This window comes from Priapulus caudatus, unplaced genomic scaffold, assembly GCF_000485595.1.
Source record: "Priapulus caudatus unplaced genomic scaffold, Priapulus_caudatus-5.0.1 Scaffold70, whole genome shotgun sequence".
Classification (NCBI taxonomy): domain Eukaryota; kingdom Metazoa; phylum Priapulida; class Priapulimorpha; order Priapulimorphida; family Priapulidae; genus Priapulus; species Priapulus caudatus.
Window position 1 is genome coordinate 509,186 of NW_014577131.1, and position 15,359 is coordinate 524,544.

General features: G+C 43.7%; 1 protein-coding gene across 1 annotated transcript in view; it reads left to right on the top strand.

The window, feature by feature from the left end:
• The first annotated feature begins 5,226 nt into the window (after positions 1-5,226).
• Positions 5,227-15,359, top strand: part of LOC106821353 (sodium/potassium/calcium exchanger 3-like) — a 29,981-nt gene continuing 19,848 nt past the window's right edge. Inside the window, exons 1-3 of the mRNA XM_014826116.1 lie at positions 5,227-5,354; positions 11,473-11,656; positions 14,006-14,063. Of these exons, the coding sequence (XP_014681602.1) occupies positions 5,351-5,354; positions 11,473-11,656; positions 14,006-14,063 (246 nt within the window). The 5' untranslated portion in view covers positions 5,227-5,350. The remainder of the gene's footprint in view (positions 5,355-11,472; positions 11,657-14,005; positions 14,064-15,359) is intronic.

Genomic DNA, 15,359 nt, shown 5'->3' on the forward strand with positions numbered 1-15,359 from the left:
TACCTACCACATAGATAAGGAGATGCGCGCGGGGCAAACTCCGAAAAGCTCGATCAATGTGATCGATATCAACTACACGTAAAGCTCGTTAATTAGAGGGTAAATATGACTGCGCGCCGAGATGCGTGCGTGCCTAGTTTCTACGCGGGGGCAATAATTAGCGAGGGAATCCGTAAATTAACGTCACGTGCATAGCCGGGGAATTCCACAGCGGCTATTTCTACATCGACGAACGAACATCGCCATATCGTGGGTACACTTGCCTCCTAGTATATAAGCGACGAGACTTGCTACCGATCAAAGAAGAGCAGGGAGGATATCTCGTGGAAATGCGGATAGGACGGAAGTTTTCGGCGACTGCATCTATACGAGATATATACGTCGTCCACCGCGGCGGCCCGTGATTGCTGTTGCGATTTCGCGCCGATATCGTCGTAATTGCGTTGCGTCGTAATTTTTCCTTCATCAGAATGGCACAGCTGCTGGGATATCGAAAAAGACGACACGTCGCCTGGGGAAAACTGTTATGCTACGACAAAACTCGGATCGCAAACCAAAGCTGGATGCGAAGAGCTGTCGCTGCGGCCGTACTGGTAGTGCTTGCTTACTACGGACTACTCGGCATCTACAGTCACCAGCAACAGCAGCAGCACGACGATGATATATTATATTATATTATATTAATTATGAAACTAGATCATTTATATAACCACGACAGCGAACAATTTGCCTGTTTACAAACATTACTCTAGCTTGACAAAATAGCCCACACTGTTAAACAAGTCAAAGTCGAACATGCCACCTGTTCTAGCACTGCGCATGTGCTACACAGCGATGTCATGGTACATGCCTTTGGCTCAAATTCGCCTCACATCAAATAGCCGATGAGTTTTGACTCGCCTCGGTACCTTTGAGTCAGGAAAGCCCGTGCATCTTGTTTCATGTGCAATTATTAGAAATTTTCTATTGCGTTTTATAGATGTTTAGTGTGTAAACATCAAACGTTTCATTAAGACATTTGATTGGATGGCTCTTATGTTTTATCTATTATCCACTAAGAGTACGGATGCAAGCGTTTGGGCTACAAACATTCTGTCCGAGCAGTATTCTAGCTATGTACATCCCCCATTCCTCCATAATAATCTAATAGTATCGCTGCACGTATAATAAGATATTGTCTTCGGGGGGGGGGGTAATTTGACGACAATGAATGACACGCTGTTTAGAACGCAGCGACAAATTGCGCGAGAAAAGACGATTTTGTTATCAGTCAGGCAGTAAACGCAGTTGATCGGCCGTTGTTTGTTTTTGAGACAAGGTCAGTCAGTGTTAACTTCCCTGCAAATGAATCCCTTTAGTGGAAAGGTCATACAGTCGGTAACGATATACAGGCGATGCTACTCTATAAAGAGGTGCCGCCAAGCGCAGACTGTCTCCACCGAGACAGTACACGATAACTTTGTAAGATGTAGCCCGCCAGAAACACATGACGTACGGCGACGTCAGATATCCGTCGCGTTGCCTCAGCGAGGCGTGAGGCTTGCCTAAGATCTGCTAATGAGTAATTTCCTATTGATCCTTCGCCAAATTTTCAGTGTCGCGATGATGACCTATTTCGGCGTCACTGCAGTGGTGAGAGTGTCAATGCCTTATCCGTTATTAATTATGCTGTTAGCGTACTTACTGGCATTGCATGAGCAAAAGCTTATAGAAACATCAATGAATTTAGCCTAGTGGGTGTACTTAGAAAGGTGTCTTTTTAATTAACCAGCATTATATATATATATACACATATGTGTGGGCCTGTGTATATATATATATATATATATACTTGCTTACTATATCCCGTTTGTCTCGCAATGGGTGGTCCAAAAGATAATAGAAGCATCAATGAATTTAGCCTAGTGGGTGTACTTAGAAAGGTGTCTTTTTAATTAACCAGCATTATATATATATATACATATATGCGTCCCTCCATTGTTCCGAGTGTTTGAGAGAATAAGATGTCAAACATGCGTTTGAAGCATCGCCCGTGAGTGTTGCTCAAGGTGGCGACTTGACTTTTAAACGCGCCGTCAAGGCGGCCGTCTGCTAAAAAAAAACCGCCGACGAGTAGTTACGCGACAGTCGAGTAGAGCTTCCATCCACTTGATATCAGCGCAAATATAATCAGCTGCGGGTTTCTTGCGCCCGGACAACCGTTTACTTACTTCGGGGCTTTTGAAAAAAGTATGAAAGTTTAATGCGTGGCAGGCGATTGTGACCGTGTCGCTTTGTCTTTAGCGTCGTTAAGCCGTGACGGGAACATGTGTACATTCGAGATGCGGTGACAGGCGTCCATACAGCGCATGCGTGACAGGCTTGCATGTCATTAAACCTAGCTCCACACCGTGTATGGTATATGCGCTACACAGATATATAGATATATAACACAGGTATATAGATGTATAATTGTAATTCCACGGTAAGGATGAAAGAGGATGTGAGATACCTAATATGAGATATCATGCTCTCTAACTTATAATGTGTGCTAGACTAGCGCCACAGCTTAGATGGCTTGTATAGTAAGAGAATTGCTAGATATAATAATCAGGAGAGCATAAAATATACGGCCATGAAACTCTAATGAAAAAATACGCGCAAAATTCAACAGTTACTAACAAATGCTGAATTTCGTGTTTTCAAGAGGCTTCCTCCGTGGATGTTCTCCTAATATATTATCACTCTTAGACACACCTGGTAAGAAAATCAACACACAATATATTATGTCAAATGATAAACCGACTGAACACATCCACACTTCATGTATATATATATATATATTTTATTTTTTTTTTTTTTTATATTGGCTCCAAAAGGCTAAACGTTGAATTGCCATCCGTAATATGGAAAAGCTAGTTTTGTTGACGGATTGGCGATCTTACTAATTCAGTATCAGTTATTCCCGCAGAAAATACACGCTTCTAAGTGCGCAATCCTGCGGGGATACTTGACGATGTATGCATAGTAAATGTAAAGCTGGTGTCTGTGTGAAAATAAATCCTATCGAGTGTCGCATTTTTCAAGTTGCAACCAGACGTCGGAGCGCGCCGTGTTGTAATTGAGTTTGCCTAAACAGCGCTTACGTGCCAGCGAGCACCGTATGAGCGATGCACAATATACGGCGAGCCTCTGCGGTATTGCATTCTTTGCAGACAGTGCGGAACCGATAGAAAGAGAGAGAAAGAGAGAGAGAGAGAGAGAGAGAGAGAGAGCGAGAGAGAGAGAGAGAGTTGTATGGCCTACAGCTAACAGCAGGCATGTGATCCACGTGCATAGCGGTCAGATGCCACCCGCAGACTATAATACGAGCTAGCGTTTCATAATTCGTGTCCCGTCGGGAGAAGTACTTTAATGCATTGCGATAGAAGAAAATGCCTGTCTGACTAGCGCAACGAATGAGGGTTAGGAGAGAGTTATTATTTTTCTTCCTCATACAGTCCGCAGTTGACGCCCACTATACTCTCGCCTACTGGTCATGGTCGTTAGGCGATTTCATGTCATAGGAAATATGAAGCGGCAAACCAATTGTATTCAATTTGTTAGCGTAGTCAACAGCACCTTTCGCATGATCATATTACTGCGGTAAACGATTAGATTTACATGGTAATGATGAGAATAAGCAATGTATCTCACGACCGCTTTGACGCACATCCCGCAATGATTTTGACATTGATACAACAATGAATCCTTTTCAAATTTACTACGCTAGATTTCTAATTAGTAACAATCGATTCCGGTGAGAACTCTGCATCCTAGCTACACAGAATAAATAACTGCAAATGACTGTAGGAAGATTGATAACCCAAATTAACTCTCATCTATGAATAATGATGTTTGGCAATGGATGAAACGAGGGGGCAGAAAGGCGTGACTTCATGTTTGCTTCGTTTTATTCGTGATGCTTTCCGATCGACGGCAGAATGATTGTGTCACTTGTGTGTAACGAATATTTTTATTACCAAGGGTTAATAATGACAAATAATGACAATTTTTCATTATTAACCCTTGATATTACCTAAATAATGACGGCGATTACGCTTACCTGCACATTGCAGTCAGGTCACTCATGATAGCAATCACCTTAACCTAACGCCTTGCGATCTGTAGCGTAGCTCAAAGTAAGGTTCATGCTACGAATTTATCATCTTTGCGGTTACACATACATACATACATACATACATACATACATACATACATACATACATACATACATACATACAAGCGTGCGTGCGCGCGTGGGTAGATCGATCTCGCTGCTTATTAGTCAGGTCTAACATCACGGAGTTAACATAATCAGAGCAGATGCGCAGATGATTTAAAGTCGGTGATATTAGTCACTGACGCGCACGCTTATACTTATCCTACTAATTACTTCCGATAAATGTATCAGCGCGTTGACCAGCAGCTACTGTAAGTGCGCCCCGCCTCCTTCGCTGAGGACGTGACTGCGTGCATTACACTACGCTATCGGGAGCACATGAATAGATCACTGATACTCTTGACATCCTACGAACTAACGAGCCTAATTACACGTACACACACGCGTGCGCACACATACGCACGAGCGCGAGTGCACGCACATTTTCTAAGCGCATAATCTAGAGCTACACTTTCTATATCTCATTTTTTGATATTTAAAAATAATAGCAAAACCAGTAATAATTACAAAATTAATTTCCATGATCTTCTCTGTGATTATTCAATCAGATCATATGCTAACACGCCTATATACCTAAGCGTAAGATAAACGCGAGCGTGCATCCGTCGCGAACGTGCGCGCGCGCGTGTGTATGTGTATGTGTGTGTGTGTGTGTGTGTGTGTGTGTGAGGATAACATAGCAAACTGCTATGTTATGTTGTGTTATGTTATGTTATGTTATGCTATGCTATGCTATCAGGAGTCTATCAATATTGATCTATTGATAGACTCCTGATGCTATGTTATGTTATGTTATGTGTTATGTGAGTGTATGTGCGTGTGTGCATGCGTGCGGGCGCGCGCGCGCGTGTGCGCGCATATGCATAGATATTTACACGTATATTTGTCTGCTATGATATATTCTAATATAGTGATATATGGGTCATACACCTATCGACCAATCGACTTGCTATTCATTATATAGGCAGTAATCTCACATTCTATTAAGTTCTATGAGTTTTGTACCTATCTCTGTCGGTAGGATCCCGTGGAAGACAACTGCAGAGTAGCGAGGACTCGACCGTGGAATGGGAAAGATGCGATTACGAATCGGTCCACTACCCGATTGCCTGGATAATATTTTACGGGTTTCTTGTGCTAGTGACATTTATGGGTAAGGACTACACTGTATTAAGATTAACAGTTTATATCTATGTTGTATAGAGCCTCGTATGCGCGTGCAGATATATAATATTAGTTATACTGTATATTAAGAGCACAGCAGGTTTCACGCGCACCCACAAAAGATCTGGTCGAAAACATTTCCAGTGTTCCAACATTACCCCAAGTGTGACAAATGTGCGTGCGCATGTGCGTGTGCGGGCGAGGGCGTGCGTGCGTGCGTGCGTGCGTGCGTGAGTGCGTGCGCGTGTGCCTGCGCGTGAATATCGAGGAAGTTCGAACGTAAAATTCTTATCCGCGTGAAAAAGCATTGCCGTCTTGTGGACCATATATTATTATGCTACTGCTGGATGTAGCCCACGGCTGCCACGCCCCTATACCTGCGCTGGGCTCACCGCCTCAAGATGCAGCAAGAGATGCGCACGCACAATTACGTGCACGCTATATACTGGGAACTGGTGTCAATAGGAAATCACTGCGGTGATAAATCTATAATAAATGAAGATTTCGCTCCATAGTCGTTCGGTTGCTATTACCGGAAAATCGCTACATAGCCGGCGAACGAGCGCCATTATCGGTGCTTGCCCTCGTCATGGAGGCAGTTAGGGACTAGGCTATCATCAGGAGTACAGGAATAGATATTAAATATGAGTACATGGCGTAGGAGTACATGAATAGAGATTGCTCCCCGTGTACTCCTGCTATCATAGGTTGCCGCGTTCTATTGTCTCATTCAGTAGTGGATACGAAGTAAAATATATAAATAGTGTACATTATGATAATCGTCTGCACAAGATAGGGACCTGTGATAGATTTTTTAGATAACTGTTAGCACTCAGGGTGAACCCACGCAGCTAACATCAGGTCTAGGGTTCCAACATCTCTTCTGCCAATAGTGTCGCATCGTTGGCCCATTTTTCAACGGTTTATCCGAGTTACATCCCACACGGGTGTATATCCCCGTAACGCCGTCTGAAGGCAACCAGGTTAAATGCTGTCATGTACTTTGTCGTACGAACTTCTCCGAGTTAAGTGCTATACGCGTAACTACCCGCGTAACTCTTTATAGTGGGAACGCAACTGGGGTGTGTGACCAGATGGCATTTAACTCGGGTAGCTTTAACCCTGCTCGCGATGTCGGTTAAATGCTACCATCCCCGTTAAATATGGCCACCACTCAGGAAATGTCATCGGGAACTTTTTTGTCGTGCAAACGCAACCGAGTTAAATGTCACCCGGGAATGTAACCGCGTGATATCTGTCGTTTGAGCGGGACTATTCACTTCACTCTCAGATCAAATGAGTTTTTTACCTTTTTAAGTCTTCCTCGTCCGAACACAATCGGCTCATATTCGTGTCCTGGCAGGGCAGGCATATATTTCGGGCACACCTGGGTGAATACTTTATTTTGTATTATCTCAGAGCACGATAGCAGTCAAGTGACACTTTGCATTTCTAGTATCGCACTTTGGTGAGAAACTGAAAATCAGGAGTCATAAAAGGGGTAATCGTCTTTCAGACATTTGAGAGGAAAGAAAATTCCCGTGAGGGTATATATGCTCTTTCCAGTCCCTTCGGCAAACACTTCGCACTCAAACCCTCAATGCAGTAATTTCGTAAGGCTACAAGCTGCAGCTCTGTAGAAGGTCAGAGAGAAAGAAAACTCAATAACATTATTACATGCAAGAGAGAACTATATTATAGGGTTTCTGTTCTGCCATTCAAGGCCATAACGCGCTTTCGCGCGTTAGGGGCGCGCGCACGCAGACGCCCACGCACGCGCACGCGCACAAGCACGCGCTGCGCACACACTCACCGGTGTCGTCAGAAGAAATAGCACAGCTTTCAACAACTGGCTGAATTAGATATGTTTTGTTATTAGTGCATTAATATGATAACGCAGCAATAGTACAGTAGTAGGCCCTCCTCCCTATCTAATCATGAATGACGTCACTAACGTGGCGTCTCTATTCATAACGTCGTGCTACTCCCCTTGGCTATGTGATATTTAGCCTTTCCTTTCCTTCGTAGATTTCTTTGAGAGGTATGGTGGTATTGATCACGAATTCCCGTAAAAATACATATACAACTCTAGTCACGCTTTAATTTGAGAAGCGCAGATCGACAGTATATGTTGGTTTACAAAGCAATAACTATCGTGGCAAAATTGTAGATATTATTATCAGGTCGGAAACATTTAGGTTAAAAGTGTATATATAGCTATAACAGTGACTGTATCGTGCGCAGGGTGGCTGTTTAGTCTGAGGAAAGCTACTCTGTTTAGTCTCTCAGGTTATTAGAATTTCGGGTCTCAGTCTAAGACTATACCTATACTGTATAGTAACTATATAGGTCCTATATAGTACCGTATGCGACCCTATATAGGACCGTATATGGCACTATATAGGGCCTCATAAAGTACTGCATATAGGACCGTGTAGGGTATTATATAGGGCCGCATAAGGTACTACATATGGCTGTATAGGGTACTTAAATCTTCCGCATAGATACTATATAAGGCCATATAGGGTACGATATATGACAGTATATGGTACTATATATAACCGTACAGGGTATTATATAGGGCTATATGGAATATTATATAGGGCTATATAGGGCCCTATTTAAACCCATATCGTAAAGCCAAATCCATAAAAAAGAGCCAACTCTGATCGAAAGTTACCAGTCCCAGACCACGGGACGGGGTGCCATTTCCAACATTGCTCTATATAGGTTACGATGTACGAGTGTGCGCGCGTGTGTGCGTGTGTGGCGGCCGTGACGAGTTATGCTGCGCAAACGGTTAAATATCTGTATATATATTTACAAATATAAAGAAAATTTGTCGCTTCTTGGCTCGCCGGTAGGTGACCGATCTAACGTGGGCCCGGGTGGTACGCGCGCCTGCTCTTTGTCAACATGTTCTGCTTGCATCTATGACAAATACGACATACGCATGTACGCTCCCCTATTACACTATTTGTCATAGGAAGATTCTTCCTATGACAAATATAGGCGAGTCAACTTCGTTCCGCTAATTTACAGCTGAAATTCACTGCTTGCGTTCATAATAGCGCTCCTAAACTCCTATGATGCGCACAACACATGCAACAATATTTGTCATAAGAAGAATCTTCATAGGAATAGAGGAAGCGTCATAGGAGAGCGTATATGCGTATGTCGTATTTATCATAGATGCTAGCAGAACATGCTGGCTCTTTGTAGCTGAGGAGAAACCACGGCCACGTGTGGTTCGTGTTACGCGAAAGTCATAGGTAACCAGGGAGATCTCATACAGAGATCGGTCGCGAAGGTGGTTGGTCCACGAATAGAAAACAGAATCAAATCGAGTAAAGAGGAGAAAGAATGAGAGAGAGAGAGAGAGAGAGAGAGAGAAAGAGCAAGAGAGAGAAAGAGAGAAAGAGAGGGTTGGAGAAAGAGAAAGAAAGAAGCCAGACTGGGATGCGGTGTCGCGGGGAGCGTTGGGATGAAACTGGGAAGTAACCGCGTCAGTACATCATCACTGGACAGTGGGAGTTAGGTATACCGAACACGCGCTCCGGCCGTGGCCGAGCGCTATATTTCTTCAGCATTTCACTTCTTCGGCGCCTGACAGCTCCTATTACACGGATACTGCGCTGTCGCTGCCACTCTTCACACCTGTATGTGAAAGCCACTAGAAGGCGAGGCAGCGAGCGAACAAGAGTAATCACGGCGAAGACGATTGCATTTTGTAATTAGCGTGGTAAGATAGAAAGGCGACGAGTACGCACAATTTACGCATTCAGCTTTTGCGCACCGTCGCAATCACTGTACGAGTTGGAGAAGAGTAATGCATATAGGAGGGTTTCGTGCACTTTGCGTGCTTTACTGTAATAACTACATGTCTAGTCACTCGCTGGCAGTGCATTCGTCGCGCATTTTGTCAGCTTCTCGCTTTAGTTTTGTTGAAATTGGGCTGCCGATGTTTATCAAGCTCAGCTTAATGAAATATCAGCGGTCGAAGTATATCGTCTTTAGCTCAATGGCGTATCTAGGAGGGCTGGCCATCAAGTCGAGGCTCGCCGTTCCAAGAGTCAATACCAGAAAACGAGCGTATTAAACGCGAAATAGTCATTCACGAGCATTTCTAACACCAAGTTTACTTATTGCTTCCGAGGTCTAGCCCCTACACTAGAGGCTAAGAATTGCTGCCAAAGCAGCCGAATGCGCAGTGGAGCCCAAGTGGGAAGGCGTCTTACAGCGCATTCCACAAAGCATCTCTCGCTTGGGTTGCTACCACCCATCCGTAGACACCATTTGTGGGTCTGCCAATGCTCTTCTCCGTGTACACCGTCGTTCCACAACAAGACCGGCCTCAGGCTGTTGTGAAGAGCTACACAGGTAGAACTAGGAATAGCGTTGGCACAGTGTGGGTGCGACTTGCGTAGTATCTTTTTTTTTAAATCAATCCATTACTAAAGTGTCTTGCGCTCACCTCTCGTTAATGACTCACGGGTATCCGACACACTGTCTGTTACCGAACCGACGCCGGTGCGCCATGCACGGAGGCAGTTACGTGCGACGCGCATGAAAAAAGAATCTCTCATGCGCTAAAGAGGCGCGCTGCCAGCTACTGTGAGCTGTTAGCAAGTGCGGACAAGAGGAACCCGAGGCGATGCCGCGTGGGCCTCGAGCGCTGTGAAGGAAGCCTACGTCGACTATGAGAAATCTGTTTATACGCTGCACTGTCGCCATGGCTACGTCACGCCCGCGCGCCTGCGAGTCTTGTTTCCGCGGCTGCGGATAATAACGTTGATGGAAGTAAAAAATAGAGCGAAAATTGGAGGTGGGGTAAAGAAATGTGCACGAGCGAACGTTTCCAACACAGGACGGAACGACGTTGAGCAATATTTATACACGTAGACTGCGTAAAGTCGAATTTCGTCCACGAATGCGATTTTCCTATCATGTCCCGCGCGTCGAGCAAGGCACGCGCATGCAGCTAAAAAAAAATTCCGCCGGCGGACCTAGCTGCCTATAATAAGGTGAAAATCATTGTCTTGATCATTTGGACTCTTCGATTCAACCACTACATACTGGTGTATATCGGACAGCCGCCGGGCATGTGTGAATACGGCTGGAGACTAACGCACGCGAGTATCATAATTGGATTTACTCGTACACGACGAGCATCCCTCGTAGTCGAACTTTAATAAATGCTGCTATAAACTTCCCTGAAGTGTGCCGAGAAACGCGGCGCACATTTATGCGGTTTTACACATACGGTGCGTAATATCATCCACATTATCGCTTCAATAATACTCGCTCAGGCACTCAATATCTAGATGGTATCGACTGATGTAACTACAAATTATTTGCCAATTATTAAGTATCCACATGAAAGGTGTTCATAACAGTATACGTAAAACGAATGTTCAAATGCAATACAAAATTATACACAGTCGTGCGCGAAGAACAGTCTCCCTAATATGATAACAACTACAACGAATTTGTTACCGGAAGCACAATTCACAATAAAAAAACACAAAGTGAATGAATGTAACGCGTGTCACCATATTTATTTATAGAAAAAAACAGCACTTCTTATATATTTCCAACGCACGCGCGCATACTGGTCGTGCTGTAATGTAGCTGTAATGGGAACTCGTGCTTACTTAATTGGGAATTATATGGCATCTCACGCGAGAAACCTGCGTGTTGGCTTAGAATAACAATAATAGACTTTCGCGTGTCGCATGATGGGTAACGGCGGAGGCAAGAATGCCTTCCGGAAATAAAGTGTAGCTTGCGCTAGCGGCTAATAAAAATATACACTGTATAGGATCGATGTTGTTTATCTGCATGGAAACTGAATTCACGCATAGGTGCCTATCTCCATCACGCTTCGTTTGTTACCGCTAACTACAGCCAACCACATGCATCTATCAACATACATCTATCAACTTACTACCATATACCATCTACTTCCATGATGATGATGATGATGATGATAATGATGATGCTGATGATGATGATGATGGTGATGGTGATGATGATGATATTATCGTCGTCGTCGTCATCGTCATCATGGTATATTACACCTTCGCCTCCACTGTTGTTGATTTCAGCTCTGGCGATCATATGTGACGATTTCTTCGTGCCTTCTCTGGAGGCCATCTCCGAGAAGCTGGACCTGTCGGAGGATGTTGCTGGCGCCACCTTCATGGCGGCAGGGTCGTCAGCTCCGGAGTTGTTCACCTCCGTTGTCGGCGTGTCCGTGAAGAGCGACGTCGGAGTAGGGACCATAGTTGGGTAAGGCCCAGGTACTACGAGACTTGGTTGGTGGTGACCAGGGTAACTAACACCACGAGGGAAGGATGTTCTTTTATCGAAACGCGACGAGAAAATAGACAAATAAACTCATCTTTAAAAAAAAGATATCTTTACTTGCAAAACCAAGAAAAGAGGGGAGAGAATAATTAAGGGGAAACATTAGATCAACTGTACATGCTTCAGATAGGTCTTTGGCCGCATAACACGTGTGTTGAATGTATCACTACGAGCACATAACCGTTGCTATCTCAACTAACAATGTGTAGTAGTGTAAGAAGAGAAAAACTGAATCAGGATCTGGATCCGGATCCGAAGTTTCATTGCGAACCGACGCATGTTTTAGCTTCGAGTTGTTCTCGGATTAGCAGCGAGCGGTATACGAATACGTTCTACATATCCAACTTAATCGTTAATAATCCAACTAAAAAACAACAACAAATTATCGGAGAAAGGTGGATGAGTGGGGGTATGTGTGGGGTAAGGGGTGGGTGCTACGGTGGGCGCACTAAGAAGGTTGAGCCTTCGGTTAGAGGCGTGCACACATTACTCTAACGTCTTACGATGTCGCATATCCTCTAGACAGTCGCCCGCCCTAAGCATGTTAGTACATGTTGCTAAGGGTCAATGCTGATTAATGATTCTACGTAGGTTCGCAAGGATAATGTCGTCATTAGGAATAATGACAGGTCTGCTCCATTCTCACTATCTCGTTAGACGTGATTGCATCCTGAAGTCATGTTACAATCAAATTACGAACGGCCTTCCATCGTGTTATTTATGATTTATGGTTACTTGCTTAAGTTAACCATCGCTTCTGTTTGTGCTTCTCACCTCTCTCTCTCTCTCTCTCTCTCTCTCTCTCTCTCTCTCTCTCTCTCTCCTCTCTTCTCTCGCTCTCCTCTCTTCTCCTCATACTCTTTCTCTCCTCGTATCTCTCTCTTCTCTCGTGTCCTCTCTCCTCTCTTTCTTTTCTTTCTCTCTTTTCTTCTCTCTCTCTAATTTTTCTCCGTCATCGGTCTCTCTCTCTCTCTTTTCTCTCCTCTCTCTCTCTCTCCCTCCTCTCTCTCTCTCTCTCTCTATATATATATATATATATATATATATATATATATATATATATATATATATATAATATATAATGTTGTGTGTATATATATATATATACAAAGTGGTTGCCATGGCAGCATGACCATTCATCAGTCGGAACTAATGTGCACAACATAGTCGAGATCAGTTGTGTGCCAACCAAAATCATTCAGATGTTCAAAGCAAGGTCATTTTGTGCGAAGTTGCAAACATTATATATTAATTTTTATTATATTAGTTATGAACGTTAATTTATATTAAATAAAATGCATGTAAAGTAAAGAATTCACCAAGTGCTTAAGAAGGGGGATAATATCAATATCGGGTCTAACTAATTAAAGAACAAGAAATCCATGGTATCCAATTAGCTGACTCTGCAGCCGATTTCTAGCACACTGTACTCGGTTAGTTCAGCGTTTAGTCACATCATTGCGGATGCAAACACAAGGTAGGTATAATTTTGATACGAATTCCGCAAGCCAATTATTAGGATCCCTGTACCAAAATGATGCTATTTTCCTAATTCAGCTAAAGAAAGGTAGGGTTGGTTAGCTAAGAGTTAGCTTGTTAAGATTCTAACAGAATTAACCGGCTTCAAAATAGAATGTTTAACTTAAATGTGTTTTGCAATGATACGCCATTATTCGATATACAATTTTCAGTTCAGGCACGTTTCTATTCGCCATGTAAAAACTCCTGTGACTCGACAGTGCCACACAGCGAACGCACCTACTCGGCTCGCGTACTCTTAATCCAATAGATGTGTAAAAATCACGAGGCTCCGCGAAGAAAACGCTGTGTTGGAGTTTTCTTCATGTGATCATTTCGACTCATGTGAATTCGAGGGTTTATACACGTTACGCATTCAGGATATTCGCGCATACGAAACACCCTGCGTGCGTTAAATGAGCGCATACCAGGTGCATCACTTTTTGACGATGCGTAACTGTTGTATGTCAAACAGAAATGTACCTAACCAAAATGTGCATATCGTGTCTAGTAATTCTCTTGATAGCATAAATGTTCTATGCGATCATGCAACCGACAAAATATTGATGTACACGAGATGTATACGACCTTGCCAAAACAGTGTGCTTTCGGTGTTTTTAGCATTGTGCGAAGGTTCGCAAGTATTTCAGATACTTTTGCGCTTCCTCAATTTTCGCTTCAGATCTCGTAAGGTAAACGTAATGTTGTGATGCGTATAAAGTGTTAATACTCTCAACATTTGTTTTATTGCAGGTCGGCCGTGTTTAATATCCTCATCATCGTGGCCATGTCCGCCGCACTTAGCGAAAAGGTATGACGAATTCACGTACGCACGAACACCCGCACACACACACACGCATGCATGGGCGCACACGCGCACACGCATGCACGCGCACACGAGCACAGACGCGCACCCCAATACACGCAAACACATGCGCTGCGGGCGAGCACACACGCACGCATGCACGCACACGCATTCGAAGGCACGCTCGCGAATACACGCACACATTTTCGTTACTTTCGCTTGAACGCGTTACTCTTTTAGTAGTCCGTGGCGCTACGAACCATGAGCGTGGGTGTACACCTGGGATTTCGCTCGGCTCAAATGTAGTTGGTTGCACGCGATATCGTAAGAGAAAAATAGCTTCTCTTTGGCTTTCTTCTCTTCTATACATTTCCGTATCACGGACAAACATGGTACGTATTTATAGCTTGCGCATGAGTACAGTCAGACGGATGGGTTTGCTTCTGGCACAGAGGTGTAGACACGTACGTCGTCTTGCCTGCGGTCAGCCGTGTATATATAGCCATGATTTTTGCGTACGTTTGCTAGTTTGCCGTTTTTACCTCGTCCGGGAGAAGCAATACCTCTTGTTTTCTTGCGCACAGATAATTACACGTAGACTTGACGCTTAAGCGTCAACGCCTTACTGTGATTGCATTCCTAATGTTGCCATAAGTCCATCACCACAGTCTAGCCAATAGAGCAAGTGTGGAGTGTAGTAGTGCCTATCCTAGGAATGTTTTATCTCACATCAGACCCCACGCTGAAATCTTTTTGAGCATATAGTGTTATGGTTGAGCTCATTGACTTTCTGGAAAGATTCGGCCGCACTGGTTTATGCAGGCAGCCTCTGATATCACATATAATCCGCGTGCGCATATCCCGCAGAACTGCGCGTCTCATCCGCGCGCAGCGCTCAGGATCAACAGCAAAGCTGTGCCACGCAATCTTGTATTATATGTCTCTCTGCATTATATATATTAGTATATATTAGTATATTAGTTTATTGATATACATTACATTATTAGTGAAATATGGTTCTGTGAACAGTGGGTGTTATCAAGCAGCAGAATAACGTTTTAGCTAATAGGCTATGTCACAAGTAACGGCGTGCGTTCTCGCACTTCGTTCCAGGCAAGCTTTAGTGCCAGGCATTTCTATAATCACAAGCACTATCGCTAACATTGGCATTAGTCTTTACCGAAAACGTATACGATGCCCGGATGATGTACTCGGATAATGATTTCTTGCCTTGCATAACGAGTCTAACAGCGAAGACACATACATATACATATACATATACATATACATATACATATACAT